Consider the following 15,526-nt stretch of genomic DNA (forward strand, 5'->3'; position numbering starts at 1 on the left):
GGAGTACTTCATTCTGGATTACAGGGGCGACAAACTTGCCCCGCTACCGTTCCAGGCACGCGAGGAGAGAGCTGTCCGTCTCCCCGTGGTGTTGTAGAAGCTGCATAAGGTTTCCCTCATCGCCGTCATGCCCACGTAGCGCGATGCCCTGGCGTGCGAGGAACCGTATGCTGCGTAGGATTTTTAGCAGCTGCGTCCGGTTGTCGACCTTCTCCTTGGCGTGCCCCGCTGACAGCGTCTCTCCCACATCACGCGTAGTTGCGGAAAGCGTTACCAGTCGCTCGACCGCCTCCTTGTGTCACTCGCTGCCGTCGTGCTTCCGGAACTTTACGGGAGCCTGTTTCCAGTTAGAGAAGCCTTCAGTGATGAAGCTGCCGTCCACCTTCGTGTTGCCGATCTTGCCCGTCTTCTTGGCCACCATGCAGAGATGGCAGAACGCAAGGTCCCGGCTCTGAAAATAATAACATTGTTTATGTAGTAAATTTTGTGTTGAATATTAATGATAATAATAAAACAAACATTATTAAGCAACAATACAAGTATTGTTTGTATTTTTTCTGAATTTCGTTTGTATTTAGATCGACGTTAGGTTCATGAAAGGTAAGAACGGTCGCAAATTAAAATTTAAAACTAATATAAATACCTCATCGTAGTTGAGCCATGTGTACGAATCAAACCAACTAGATTGGAATGAACGCTGTTCTGGCTTTTTCTCCCCGAATGAACGCTTAGGAAAAGCAAAATTTTGAGGCTGATTAGGAATGCTCATTTTGAACATCGAACAATTACATATATGTTATTGTTTCAATGAATTCTAATCAAATAATAACTGTTATGCTTAGAGAACAAAAATATTTTCAATCAAATAAATGTTTTTCACGCGTATATTTACTCAAAATTGTTTTAATTGGCGGTTACCTTTAAATTAAAGCGAACAATTACAATTAAAAGAATAGCCTGTCCTTAATCAAAACACCGACAGTGCAATCACGGAAAAGAACAATAAAACAATTAACACGATGACATTTACCCGGGCCCCTGGTTTATGACACCTAACAAGCGATATGGACACATCACTATTGGCAACCTCGGAGCAGACGGAAAAGGGACACATGGCTTCTGCAATGACGACACTGATTACAAAAATACTGGTTTTGGGCAGGCGTTTGGGGGGGGGATTTTACGCCTTATTTATATAACGAGGACTAGCCGAAATATTGGGGAGGCGGCCGCCTCCCCTGCCTCCCCATTATCTACGCCTATGATTGTAGTCATCATATATAAACCTTAATGCTCTTTCCTGTATTTTCCCAAGTTTTTTTTAGTAAATACTTCCCGCAGAAATGCCAAGTAAGTGGGCAATAGTTAAAATTATTTGGTAGAATGAAAGAGTAATACATGTTTAATTTTCCAAGTTTAAATAGATTTTGTCATATCCTTTTGAGTACGTTAAGCTGCATTGATGCCTTCTTACAGATACTGGATATATGTTTATCAAATTGAAGTTTAAAGTCAAAAGTGACCCCCAAAAGTTTAACAGATTCATCACATGGGATTGTACTGCCATTCAAATTGCCTGAAATTTGTCAGGATTGGCTTGCAAGTGATTGTCCGAGAACCAGTTTATAAGTGATCAGACTCCAAAGATTCAATAACATTATCTATATTTGCATCACTGCAGTATAAAGTGTTGTCGTCTGCATAGTTATAAAGGTCACATTTATGTACATAGTCAAAAATATCATTAATAAAAATGTTAAATATTACCGGGCCTAAAATAGAACCTTGGGGAACCCCTTTATAAATATCTTTGAAAGAACTCAAGTTTGAGCCAAGTTTGACACACTGTTTAATATTGGACAAGTAATTTGAGAGTAGTTCTAGAGCTTGGTCAGAGACCCCATAACATCCAAGTTTCATGATAAGAAGGTCATGGGGGAGGCAGTCAAAGGCTTTTGACAAATCCATAAGTATAGCTGCCACATATTTATTTTCGTCAAGAAATTTTTTCCAATCCTCAGTTATCTTTAGAAGAGTGCTTTGACAGCCGTAACCTGGCCTAAAGGCTGATAGAAAAGTATTAGAGTGATTATTGAAAGTCAGTAAGCTCAGTATTAATTTATCTTTCAAAAAAATTGGACACAATGTGCAATATACTAACGGGTCTATAATTATCTTTATCAAGCGTACTTTTTTTCTTGTGGACAAGGACTACCTGGGCTATTTTTACGCTATCAGGGAAAGTTGACGACTGAAAACTCAAATTAACCATATATGTAATATGTTTTACTACTGAGGGTTTAGAAAATTTAAGGAGCTAAGCAGATATCATGACCTGTTGCCTTTTTTGGATGATAATTTATCAATTTGTTTACAAATGAAGGACTGATAGAGGTGTAACATTGAGCTTTTTGTCATACTTCAAATTCTTACGTATGGAGTTTAAACTAGGATGGTTTTCGTTAATTGGAATAGAGCCTGACCCAATGTCCTTTGCGAAATGTACAAAAGTCATTGAACATATCACAAACCTTGGACTGATCACTTATAAGATTATCCTTTTCACATAATATTGTATCCTTTTTAACCAGGTTTTCCAAAGGAAAAAACTGGTTATTAGATTGGCGAATGTCGGCGGGCTGGTGGGCTGGCGGGCGGGCGGAACCAGCTTGTCCGGGCCATAACTTTGTCGTTCATTGTGAGATTTTAAAATCATTTGGCACATTTATTTACCATCATTAGACGGTGTGTCGCGCGAAAGAATTACGTCGATATATCCAAGGTCAAGGTCACAATTTGAGTTCAAAGGTCAAAAATGGCCATAAATGAGCTTGTCCGGGCCATAACTATGTCATTCATTGTGAGATTTTAAAATCATTTGGCACATTTGTTCACCATAATTGGACGGTGTGTCATGCGAAAAAAATACGTCAATATCTTCAAAGTGAAGGTCGCCACAACTAAAAATAGATTAATTTTGAAACAAGGGGCGTAATTATGAACAATCAGTAACAATGCACATTTTGATTTTGAGTTGTCTCTCTTTAGCAGACTTTTTTTCAAATAGAAATCAGGGTCGCCACGAGTATAAATACATTGAATTTTACACATGGGGGTTAACAATGCAGATGTTTAATTGTCTCCCTTTATCAGACTTTTTTTGGTTTTGTGACAGTTTTGTCCCTTGTTTACAATTGTTCCTTTGTTTGTTAAAAATGGTTTAACTTTAGGCCAAAAAGATTTATTTTTACATCCGCCAACACATCTTTCTATAAAATATTTATTTGCTGATTTTCTTTTTAAGCTAGTGACCAAATTCCTTTGTTTGCGAAAATTTTCCCAGTTTTTGGAAGTTGTATACTTATTATATGTATTTTGTAACATGCGTTTCTTATAGATTGCTTGTTTCAGAGTTTTATTTATGTATGGGACTGGCTGATCTAAAGACTGCTTACGCTTTAAAGGAGCATATTTGTTTGCGACCTCAATAAATGTTTTGCTAAAGCTTGTGTATGCGGAGTTTACATCGACAGACTGAGAATTTTGGTTTAGGTTGCAATATTTTGCCTGCAAGTCTAGATTGAAATTTACAATGTCAAAATTTTTAAATGTCCTATAAAAGAACAAGTTTGATTTTTTCCATGGAGCTTCATCTTTAACTGAAAAGCAATCATAGTATGTACATCACTAAGTCCACAATTAAAATTGCAAGTTTTGCCAAATGACGATTGGTTATTTGTTAACATAACATCTAGAAGTGACGTTTCGCCATTTTGTGTAAAGCAAGTTGCTTTTTTCACTAAAATAGATAGATCAAATACATCAATTATATCCTTCAAAGGTGCACATTTTGTAGGATCAAGTAAATCAAAGTTTAAGTCACCTGTTAATATATAATTATCATATTTTGAACTACATTTATATAATGTGGTCATACAATTTTGTTGGAAATTTTCATTTGACATAGATGGGGGTTCGTATGCCCCTAATCGAAGCCATTTCTTTTTGTTCAAAATTACCTCAATACTTATATAGACTCGATGTCTACAAATTCTAGTTCTGTCTTTCTTTCACCCGCTATGTCAGACCTTAAATACGCTGCAACCCCACCACCTTTGTCATTTATGTCAGCACGCCAAAAGTGATAACCATTTACAATATAAAGAAGTGAAACTCCAGCTGCTGGAGCAGTATTGAATTCGCATTATATACAATTAGTTGGTCCTTTATTTAAGGCAAGTGACCTATTGCCAAAACAGTACAAAACAGCACAATATATAACAACGTAAACACATATAAGAATAAAGCTGGGGTCACCGCCTTGGAACGGTCAATGCGAAGCATTTGGAAGCCATTGTGCATCTGGAAAGGTTTCGTCTTGTTTAGTTTCTGAAATAAATAGAGCATCAACAATATTTTTACTTTCCTTTCTTTCAAAAGATCAAATTTATTCTTTAAAATGTTTATATTTAGATAAGCACATGTAAATCTATTTGGTTTGTCTTTTTTTCATGTTAATGAGTTCATCAAAAATAGTTGGAATGTCATTTTCATCAGAGTCTGATTGCAATGAAATATTTATAATGTCGTCTGGTTCGAAGTACGAGTCGCTAAATTGAAACGTATCACAATTTCCGCACAGCCAATGATCGTCCGATTTGCCTAGTTTGATGTATTGCTTGTCCGAAATGAAATGTAAGCACATTTGATATGCCACCAATAGAAGCACGCCTCACAGAGTATTGCACGACTGTTGGAGGGCCTAGGGACGGCAAAATTATTCGAATGTTCGAATATTCGATTGAATGGTCATTATTCGAATAACATAATTGATATTCGGATATTCGCATTTTGTTTCAAAGGTAATTTCCCTAATATCTAATGACCTGCGAGCCGCTTATAATTTGGCACCCGAAATCACTGGGATTAACATGTTTGATGTGACGTGCTTTGTGTCAAACTGATAACGCGGCCCCTATTAGCGTTGATTGCGCAATGTAATATACATACTCTCAGAACGGCCCCGAACTGTTGTTGAAAAATGTGTGAATTACTCAAATTGCGCATTGCATTAAAAAGGCGCTGTCACCACCGAAAGCCTTTGTGATGTAATTTGCATGACTTATTTATATGTTTCTTTTTATAAACGTACATGATACCGTTATTTTAATATTTAAAATAAAAATAAAATTCTATGACATGATGTTTTTTCTTATAATTGTTCTTGAATATTTGGTGTACTTTGCATGCCTTACTGATATATTTCTTTATATAAACGAACATACTATCGTTACTTTAAAATTTCAAATAAAAATAAAATTCTATGACATGAAGTTGTTCCTTCTATTTGTGCCCGATTACAGTATCGTTCATAGTTTTAGCCAACAGCGATACAATTATTCGATAGCAACGTTAATAAACAGTCACGTGTTCAGCAAACGGATATAACTTACAAAACAATGGAAGTTAATACAGAAGAAGTTTCACTCTTTCCTGATATGTTTCGCCTTAATAGGCATTTTCAAAGTTTGTTGGTACAATTTAGCTTCATTTTCTTTATATTTCTCAACATAACAATTGTATATTCCATTGTTTTTCTGTGTCAATGTATATTTAATATCCCTACTGGATAAGAAACTGAGTAATAAAAGTTAAATAAATCCAGCCGTTTTATGCGAATATTCGAATATTCGATTGCATGGATTTGCGAATATTCGAATACCGATATAGTTATTCGATGTCATCCCTAATTTCTAGACATAAACACAAACATGGCATTAAAAGTTAAAGGTGGCCGTTTTCCTAAACAATGTGGCACTTGTTTTATGCATTCATATTGGAAAATTCCGCCTCAACAGGCCACAACAAATTGATTAAATGTTCGTCGGATTTGCCGCACCTAAAAATCTTAAAACGAAATAAAACTATTTTTATTTTTATATTGCGCCCGCAGAAAAAATATTGATGCGCACCTATTCATTTAATGATTTAGTCTAATTTAGCCTACTATTTTACGACATAAACTGTTATAACGCTTTGCGTTATTAGATTGGTTTATGGTAAAAAAATGGTGACGTTCGTCTGGATTGTCGTTTCGGCCAAAGACACAAATGGAAATGTTAATGTTCACCCGGGAAAATTAGTCATTGCATCACAGATGATTTTAATAATTTATTTATCTAAGCCGCATCTACATCAGGATGTGAAGTGTCTCCTGTATGCGTACGTTTAGTGTCGCCGTTTAACTAGATAAAAAAAATCGAATATAATATAACACGCCTCTTATCTACTATTTCAAACTGTTGATGGCTAAGTGAAAGATGTCCATTATGCCCCCAAAAAACATGAGGTTAACATAAATGCATAAGTGAAGAAACTTCCTGGACCTAAATAACTTTACTGGGATTTGATTGACTTTTTATATTAAAATACAAAACTTTTACTGTCCATTTCTTATTTTTCTTTTATTAGGAAGTTATGGGTTTTTTAAATACAAAACTTTAACTTCTCATTTCTTATTTTAAATGTGCTAAACTAACAAAAGAAATGCATCAAGTATTGTATAATACGATAACCTATTATATTTAGAACTAATACAAATTCCATATATTTCGTATCAGTATTTTTTCCCCAAAATTACAATGTCCAAAGTGCAAAAAGTAAAAAAGGCTGTTTCCCAATTGCAAAAAGTTAATTTTTCCCCAAAAAACATGGAGAAAATTTCCAAAAAACTTTTAAGATAAACTCAATTGTTTTATTGAGTTTATCATACAGCAGTTCAGGGACCTATACATTTTGTTTGTATAGGTCCCTGAGCAGTTTAATTCCCTAGCACTTTATACTATAAATTTTAGAAATCAGTTAAACATGCACACATTAACAATTGATATACTGCTATTTATAATCATAAAAATGATGTTTAAATTTTCCCAATTTCATGGCTTATCGCACTTTTTTTCCAATCAAAAAGGCACATGCTGTAAAATATAACGCGAAGAAAAATCACTGCTTATGTTTGATGTTATTGTATTATTTATTGTTTCGTGTTATTTAACCATCATAAAGCTGAGTTTCTAATATAACTTTCATAATGAAAACTACGGTGTACCATGTTTAGTTTAAGTAGTCACTACCTGGTGTGAGAAAGCAGAACAGCTATTGGAGATGTTTTTTATTTATTTTTACAAATATTGGATAAGAGCTAAAACTCAGTTATTACTACTTAAAGATATTGTACTGGTATTTTGCAGATATCGTGCATGTATTTGGAAAAAAATATATTAATTTACATAGACAATATATGTATTTTTTATTGTTCACTTTTTGCTCGCCAGTGATTTTTAGAAAAATTGAACAAAAATTAATTTATTTTTATTTCGCTCGCTCGCTCCATTTTTGGGAGGCAAAAATCCGTAGAACAAATCTTGAACTTGTTGTGGCCTAATCAGAAACTTGTCCAAACAACTAACATCAGAAAAGTACGAAAGCCCATTAGTACCACTGAAAATTAAATAAAAAATAGTTCGAAGTTGTATTAACGCAAATAAAGGTGTAACTACGATAGCAAACACGTAATAACGCAAACAAACGCATTATTATAACGCTAATAAAAGCGTAATGACGCTAATAAACGCGTTATAACGCTAAATAGGCGTAATAACGCCAAACTGAAAGGCGTACAAACGCTGAAAATGCGTAATAAAGCTAGAAAAGGCGCAATTACGCTAAAAAAAGGCGTAATAACGCCAACCTAAAAGGTGTAAAAACGCTAAAATAGGTGCTATAACGCCAAACTAAAAGGCGTACAAACGCTAAAAAGGCGTAATAACGCAAACTAAAAGGCATACAAACGCTTAAAAAGGCGTAATAACGCCAATTTCAAAGGCGAACAAACGCTTTACAAAGTTGTAATAACGCCTTTTGTACAATATAAAGTGATGGCATCTTTGAAGACATTAAATCAAACCAATACGTTATGGATACAGTTTAGTTTTAGTAAAGACAATTTATGTCTTTCTAGAAATTGTCCCTATAAGCCAGAATAGGCAACCGACATTTGTACGGAATCCTGTTAGTACAATCCCCTATGAATGGGTTGATCGTATGCCTATTACTTTAAAATACGACGATGCTGTTAGTGGAACCATCTACATAGGAAGGCGACAGAGTACGTCAAATGAAGTCAAGTGATCACATGTACACGTTTAAATCATTTTTTTACTAATGATCGAGATATTCAAGTTTGAAAAGTGTTGCGTTAGAAGAGTTTCCAAGTGTACGTTTACGACAGCTAATTCTATAAGGATTAAATCGTCTATAACGATATGTGAGACTAAATAGTGTGACGTGAAAAAAAACTTTATTTTCTGTGACGTATCTTTCTTTTTTGCCCACTGTAAATTGATTCAAATGTTTTTAATAATAATTATGATACCTTTGCAATGTATAAATATATGTTAGATAATAGCTATGTTCCTGGAAAAGTGATTTAGAAATATAAATAGTGTTTCTTTAATTGGTCGCAGCTCTTTTACATCGCGTTTGACGTAGATGATTTGCGACAATTTATGCAATATTAATATAAATATTAATATAAGACACGTATAATCGAGCTAGCAGTTACACAGTTAGTGTTTTATACGCGACAAAAGGCTTTAATGCTATTGGGTTGTTGTTGTTGTTGTTTTGCAAAAAGGGTCCTTAAATATGGTTACATGTTAAATGCATCAAGATACTAAAGTGCATAGATTTACATGCTGAAAATGTGTTTGTTAAGTATCATCCCTCTAACAAAACTACTATAGATTTACTTGTTACACAGTTTTACGGTCCTTTTTTGCTAAATATGGGTTAACTGTGCATACGTAAACATGATCCAAAATATCCAGACGCGCAAGTGCACATGCTGGTTAATATATGTTTATACAGTTTCATCGCTCAAGCAGCATTACGTATCGTATTACGAGTGACACAAGTTCAAATTGTAACTGAAAATGTATGTTGAACAAGAAATACATTTGAAAAAAGACATTTTACGTATATCTTGATTTCACAAATTTAAGTTTAAACTGTAAGTTTCTAAATAATTAAATTTATGACAAAAATTTAATTGTCGTTTTTTTAGTTGTTAGTTGCATTCATCACATACACATAAACTTGTATATTTCATTTCGGTTTATAAATGAAAAAAATCTAGCCACGATACTACAGATTGAAAATTAAAATCAAGCTGTCTTACGAACTGCAAACGGGCAAAGGTACGCAATCCTTATATGGATATTGCCTATGAACGGGTTGATCTTAAACGCAATACTCGATATTAATACGATGCAAACGCGCAATCACGATGATAGTACAGTTGTAGCTTGATAACGAAAACGCGAAATAACGACAGATAAAACTTCGTGTTGTCACCATCGTACTGTCGCATTTTTACCATCGTAATGTCCAATATTGCGTTTTCATTATAGTACTGTCGCGTTATCGTTATCGAATTGCCGTGATATTGCGTTTTCATAAGCGAACTGTCGCGTTATCATCATCATTATGACGTGTTATCGCCATCGTACTGTCGCCTTTCGGTGTGGATGGTTACAATAACAGCATCGTCGCACTATCGAGTATTCCGTATAAAACCAATGCATTCATAGGTGATGACAATAAGTTGATTCCGTACAAATGTCGGTTGCCTATTCTGGCTTTCAGGGACGATTTCCAGAAAGACTGAAATTGTCTTTACACATTCAATAAACTCAAATGTACTCATAACGCTTTGGTTTGAATTAATGTCTTCAAAGAAGCCATCACTTTATATAGTACACAAGGCGTTATTACGCCTTTGAAATTGGCGTTATTACGCCTTTTAAATCGTTTGTACGCCTTTTAGTTTGCGTTATTACGCCTTTTAAAGCGTTTGTACGCCTTTTAGTTTGAGTTATTATGCCTTTTTTAGCGTTTGTACGCCTTTTAGGTTGGCGTTATAACGCCTTTTTTTAGCGTTTGTACGCCTTTTACTTTGCCTTTTTACGCCCTTTTAGCGTGTGTACGCCTTTAAGTTTGGCGTTATTACGATTTTTTTAGCGTGTGTACGCCTTAAAGTTTGCGTTATTACGCCATTTTAGCGTTTGTACGCCTTTATTTCGCAGTATTATGCCTTTATTTCGCGTTATTACACGTTTATTAGCATTATAATGCGTTTGTTTTTCGATATTACGTGTTTATTTGCATAGAAACGCCTTTTTCGCGTTAATACGTTTTTGCACTCTTGAGTATGACAAAACCTCCATTTCACCATTCAATTAAGGCAGGTATAGCGAGATACAGTCAGATGTTTCGCGACGTGTAAGGGCGTACGAATCGACAAGCTCAATTATGAATGTCATATGAAATTTTGGATCCACTCTCTTACAGGTTATATTACACTAATTCCGATTCCCATAGGGTCCCATTATAAAACTGACAACTTTCACAGCATTTTTCTTGCCTTTTCGACGTATCAATTTTTCCGAACCTGGTATCATTTTAAAGATGGATCTGTCCTCTTCCAATAATTGCAATCAAAAACATACCGTCTCGCAACTTCTAAGAAAGTAAATCGCTGTCGAATGAACCCACCGTAGAAAAACGTGTTTCGGAATCCTAATTTCGACAAAAGCCCCACACAATAGAAAACACACCCTCAAAAGTCCATCTTTTCAGTTAGCTTCCAATCCAAGGCATCAAAGTACTCCAGACACATACAGGATATTACAAATAACCACAAAAGACATGTCTCACATTGTTAAATGGCTTATATTCAAGAAGAGAAAAGGAACTCTTTAGAAATAGGCACTACTTTCGAATGGACCACGGAGGGATACACAATGATTTAGTGTAATGTAACCTTACACTGCGGTTCATCATTGTGTCACACCGGTTTTTCTGACGTAGTGACGTCACCATCTATGTATAGAATGGCGGTTCATTACATTCATGTATGTTGAGGCACGAGCAACAACTCTGCTAGGATAATGTTTTGGATTAGGAACTCAACGAACAGTTTCTAGCCCGTTTCATTTTCATTTCTTTCCGACAGTTTTTTCTTTCGGCACATTTTCGATCACTGACGTCATCAAAACATGTGCTCCACTACGTCAACGCGAAAGAACGGAATGGCGTGAACGATAACGACGTGGGTTTCCAACTTTCGTTTATAATTCATATATGATTCCAGCAATCACCAACGCGACAGCTGAAAATCAATATTAACTTATTGTTTAATCGAATGATTACCATTCTTCATAACACAGAAGATGAGTATAGACGCCTATGGCCCGAATTCTCAGACACTGACCTTCCTGGATACCGAAGAGGATCTACTTGGAGCCGACACCCAGGGAACAGATTTCGACTTCAATGACTTTACATTGCCATCGCAAACTCAGTCCCAAACTCAAGCATCTCAACTTGATCCGGCTCAGAGTCAAAGTCAGGTATTGCTGGAAATCTGTGTCTTTACGTTAGATGCTATCGGTATTTCGGTTTCCAGTCAACTCGTACCTAAGTCAACTCGTACCCTAGTCAACTCGTACCCGATTTGGTCAACTCGTACTTTAGTCATTTTTCAGATTGGTCAACTCGTACCTTTTTAATATTTGTTCTCTATGGAAACACATTGCGATGGTTGTTTGCATGCATTTGATGTTTTTTATGTTTATTGCAGGTACGAGTTGACCAAATAATTCTGTTGTACTGAGCAAGTGTGACACCTAAAAGTATCCAAATCGTTCTGATACAAATTTCTTTGTTTCATTTTTTTTTGTATTGTGGCAAAAATAAGATTAATGCCAAATTCTATTATGACAATGTCATTTTATTTTTTTAAATTAACTGTAAGCAATATTGAATTAGTTATTTAAAAACGTTAATTAGTTATATATCATTCACGTTCCATAAATACATCAGTTCTCATTGTATATACATATGGGGCCTGCTTTCTGCTAATCTTGGTATTAGTGTACATAGTACAACATACCGATGGCGGCTGAGCGCAGAATACTGCAATCGGCCGCCAAAAAAATCTATATGGCAGTGCCCCAGATAATTATTTCGGTAATAGGGTTTTCACCCACTGATTTTGAAAAATAGGGTGATTTCATTCTTGGAATAGGGTGAAATGAGTTATAAGATGCATACAGTAAAACCATTGCTGCTTTACTTCTGTTGAAGCTGCACACAATTGTATTGATTCAATAAAACTGTAAACTAATATAATTAACTTTAATAAACTGATGTTTCATAACATCTTTAATCCTTAAAAATGTCAATAATATAAACTTTAAAAAAATCGATAACACGAATGATTCGGCACTTATTGACTCTTGCTTTCTTGGTTCGATAAAGTTAGCGATCGACACATATTTTGGCGCAACAATTGCGGACGTCTTTCTCTTAGACATTTTTATTACGCATCGTATTAGAAACTGAAAGTACAGACACTTTACAAATATTTGCACAATGAACGACGGATTAAGTCAGATTGAAAACGCATGTATGTCGTCGTAAATAATTTTGTCAGCCGCTTTATTAAACTATGAAATCTAGTCCGCAGAGCGTTTGAATAGCTTTGACTGTTTTATTGCCCCGTCATCCAGGCGCTTGCTGAATAAAAGCGTCGCCGCGTAACGAAAATAATCACAAAAAATACCGAAAATGAGCAAAGTTTTTTCGATCAAAGCTATTGTATCGTACGCATCAAATAAGACGAATGTGCGTAAAAGGCAAATCGGGTGCGTTTTCAATACGCATGATATTGTATTTCTTTGCGTTTTTAAACATTTTAATAGGGTGAAAGACGCAGATACGCAGCTTATCTGGGGCACTGATATGGATTTGCGGACAGAAATACAAAGAAGGAATCTGCGGACGATATATACAATTGTTGCGTTATAACTCGTATACAGATAACTCTATTGATAGTTCTGTGTTCTTTATTCAGTTCTTTACATAATGTTTCAAAGTCCAATACATCCAAGTTCAAAAGTTAATCAACAATATATTACAAAATCCGTTCAAATCCATCTGTATGAAATTCTAATTAAATAATGTATTAAATTAATACATCAAGCAAAGATACTCTTACTCTAACGTATATTTAGTCGTGTTACTATGTCAATTGCGGAAGAGAAACCTATCACCGAAGACGTAATTTATCATATATATATCGGTCATTTTGGTTTGCATATACAATAAATGGTCTTTTTAATTGAAAAGGCAGACGAAATCGACTAAAGTTTTCATATAAATTGACGTTTTATCTCTCCATTTGGAGACCGTTTACATAATTTACGAAATTGGCCTTTAAGTTGCACTGCTTACCATTTTAATATTTATATAATTAAATAATAATAATCTTATACCTTAATGTTTTTATTATAATTGAACATTTTCTTTGAGGCCCATTTCTACAAAATTTAAAATATACTGCTCTGTTTTATTTACATAATTTATGTTTATTTACTTAATCATACGCTAATAATCATATTAAAAATCATATTAAAGATAATTTCTAAAAAAATTAATAATAACAGTTCTGTTTTATAAACATGATTTATGCATGCATCAATATTTAGTATACTCTTTAGGATAATAGTTTCAACTTAATAATCATATTCTACATAACTAATTTCTATATGATTTAGTAATTGTTCTCAATGTTAACTCTATAAGGTTAATATGACACTCAATCAATCAATTAACACAGACCGTTATCTCTTTAATCTTTTAATTAATCGACATTGTTCAATAAAGGCCAGTTGCTACTTTACACAGCGCAATACACGCGAGAATTATTGTAAGTTGATCAGTTTAGTTAATTGAATATTGATGATGTTTTTATTGAGATTTTAAATTTATTTGCCTATGCAGGGATCGACAAGATTACAATAAATTAAATAATCCGACAGACGGTGGTTATATATTGCTGAATGAAAGAACCATAAACAACGCAAGAAGTTACACCCAAAATCTCATAATCTTAATGATTATAATACACATATTAATGTACAAATAATTTATAAATTTAATATATACAGCTTATATATAAAATAATAAATGATGCACTTTCTATTGTGTACATTATAATTTAGACTTTACATACTCACCAGTTCCAAATAGTTTATTATATCCTTTAACTTCAAAGTGGATCATACCTTTAATTGGTTAAGTCATCATGCGGTGTTTACAATCAAACATTTTATCAAAGAAAATGCCGACAACTACCGCGCGTGTCATTTTAGATGCACGACAAACAAATTGTTTAACAAATCGCCGACGGTCCTGTTGTCATAAAGGTGTTATTAGTCAACATTTTATCAAACAAAACGCCGACAAACACGTCCTTTATAATTATACACGTGTGAAAAATAATGAACTTGTCTACTTTTGCAAAAAAAAACAACATTTTTTTTATAACCTTTATCTATATTCATATCAAAAACTTATTTCACGTCTTTGATATATATAAATAATTTTTAAGAGGGTACGTGTTGACCAATTCGGGTACGAGTTGACTAGTGGGGGTACGAGTTGACCAAAAATCGGGTACGAGTTGACCAAATCGGGTACGAGTTGACCGAAGGTACATGTACGAGTTGACTAAGGTACGAGTTGACTAGCTCCCTTTATTTCACTTTCTGTTTTGCAGTAAAAGGGGAATAGATGACAACACACTGAGCTCAGCCTAATTACTGACAGCCTGGATTATGACAGTCAAACACAAGAAATGAAAGCTTAATGAAAAAATACTTATATAAGCAGGAAATGATGGTTAACGCTTAAATTGAATATAAAATGTTTGTACATCAGAAGTTCAGTCCAAATAAACCGACTCCCAGAGCCTTTGTAATATTTGCCGTGACAATTTCCTTTGAATGCACCCTTAAAAAATGATAATAATTCAGTTACATCTGTTCTTGACACAACAATTTAAAAACCGATAGATCAGCCTGTTGTTGTTTTTTCGCATTTATTTAGAATCGTGCATGGCTGTTTGTAAATATTGTGTTGTTTTGGCTAAAATGGGAAAATGCAGTTGTGTTTTGTTGCTAACAGATATTTTAAATTATAAAATAAAAGGATTTTCTATGCCATATCCTCCAATTACCTTGAGTCGAGCGGTTAAGGAAAGAACTAAAATAATTTCTGAATTAATTCAAACAATGCCGCAATAAAGGATGTAAATTTAAAGATTTATTTCATTCCCGTTCAACCCATGTCAAATTTGTTTATTTACAGCGTGTTTAACCAAGCAAAGCCAATAGTTCCAATTCCAAACACACCCGCAAATGACGTACACTGGGCATTGTTTACCTTGAGTCGAGAGGTCACATCCGAAAAGCGAGAGTACTCAATTGCAATAGGCAGGAGGTCAACAAAACTTCGAAAATTCGATTCGCTGAACAAATTTAGAGAAACTGAAAGATTAATTAACTTTTTTCATAACTTCTATTTACCGTTTAACAAGTTTCTGTTTTATTGGTTGATCTTC

General features: G+C 34.4%; 2 protein-coding genes across 2 annotated transcripts in view; one reads left to right on the forward strand and one right to left on the reverse strand.

Annotated features, from left to right (window-relative positions):
• Positions 1-43: 43 nt before the first annotated feature.
• LOC127878642 (uncharacterized) lies at positions 44-769 on the reverse strand. The gene is made up of 3 exons (XM_052425170.1): positions 644-769; positions 332-451; positions 44-238 (listed from the first exon to the last, which is right to left on the reverse strand). Exons 1-3 carry the CDS (start codon positions 767-769, stop codon positions 44-46), a joined length of 441 nt encoding a protein of 146 aa, XP_052281130.1.
• Positions 770-11,108: 10,339 nt separating this feature from the next.
• LOC127877722 (regulator of nonsense transcripts 1-like) overlaps positions 11,109-15,526 on the forward strand; it is a 35,833-nt gene continuing 31,415 nt past the window's right edge. The window contains exon 1 of the mRNA XM_052423877.1: positions 11,109-11,471. Coding sequence (XP_052279837.1) covers positions 11,292-11,471 — 180 coding nt within the window. The 5' untranslated portion in view covers positions 11,109-11,291. The remainder of the gene's footprint in view (positions 11,472-15,526) is intronic.

Source organism: Dreissena polymorpha, chromosome 4 (assembly GCF_020536995.1).
Source record: "Dreissena polymorpha isolate Duluth1 chromosome 4, UMN_Dpol_1.0, whole genome shotgun sequence".
NCBI classification, from domain to species: domain Eukaryota; kingdom Metazoa; phylum Mollusca; class Bivalvia; order Myida; family Dreissenidae; genus Dreissena; species Dreissena polymorpha.

Excerpts from the sequence above, each read along its gene's own strand:
- LOC127878642 (XM_052425170.1), bottom strand. The coding sequence starts at position 769 with ATGAGCATTCCTAATCAGCCTCAAAATTTTGCTTTTCCTAAGCGTTCA. Across the intron at positions 452-643 it reads CATGGCTCAACTACGATGAG|AGCCGGGACCTTGCGTTCTG; the intron begins GTATTTATATTA and ends TATTATTTTCAG. Across the intron at positions 239-331 it reads CTAACTGGAAACAGGCTCCC|ACGCTGTCAGCGGGGCACGC; the intron begins GTAAAGTTCCGG and ends GATGTGGGAGAG.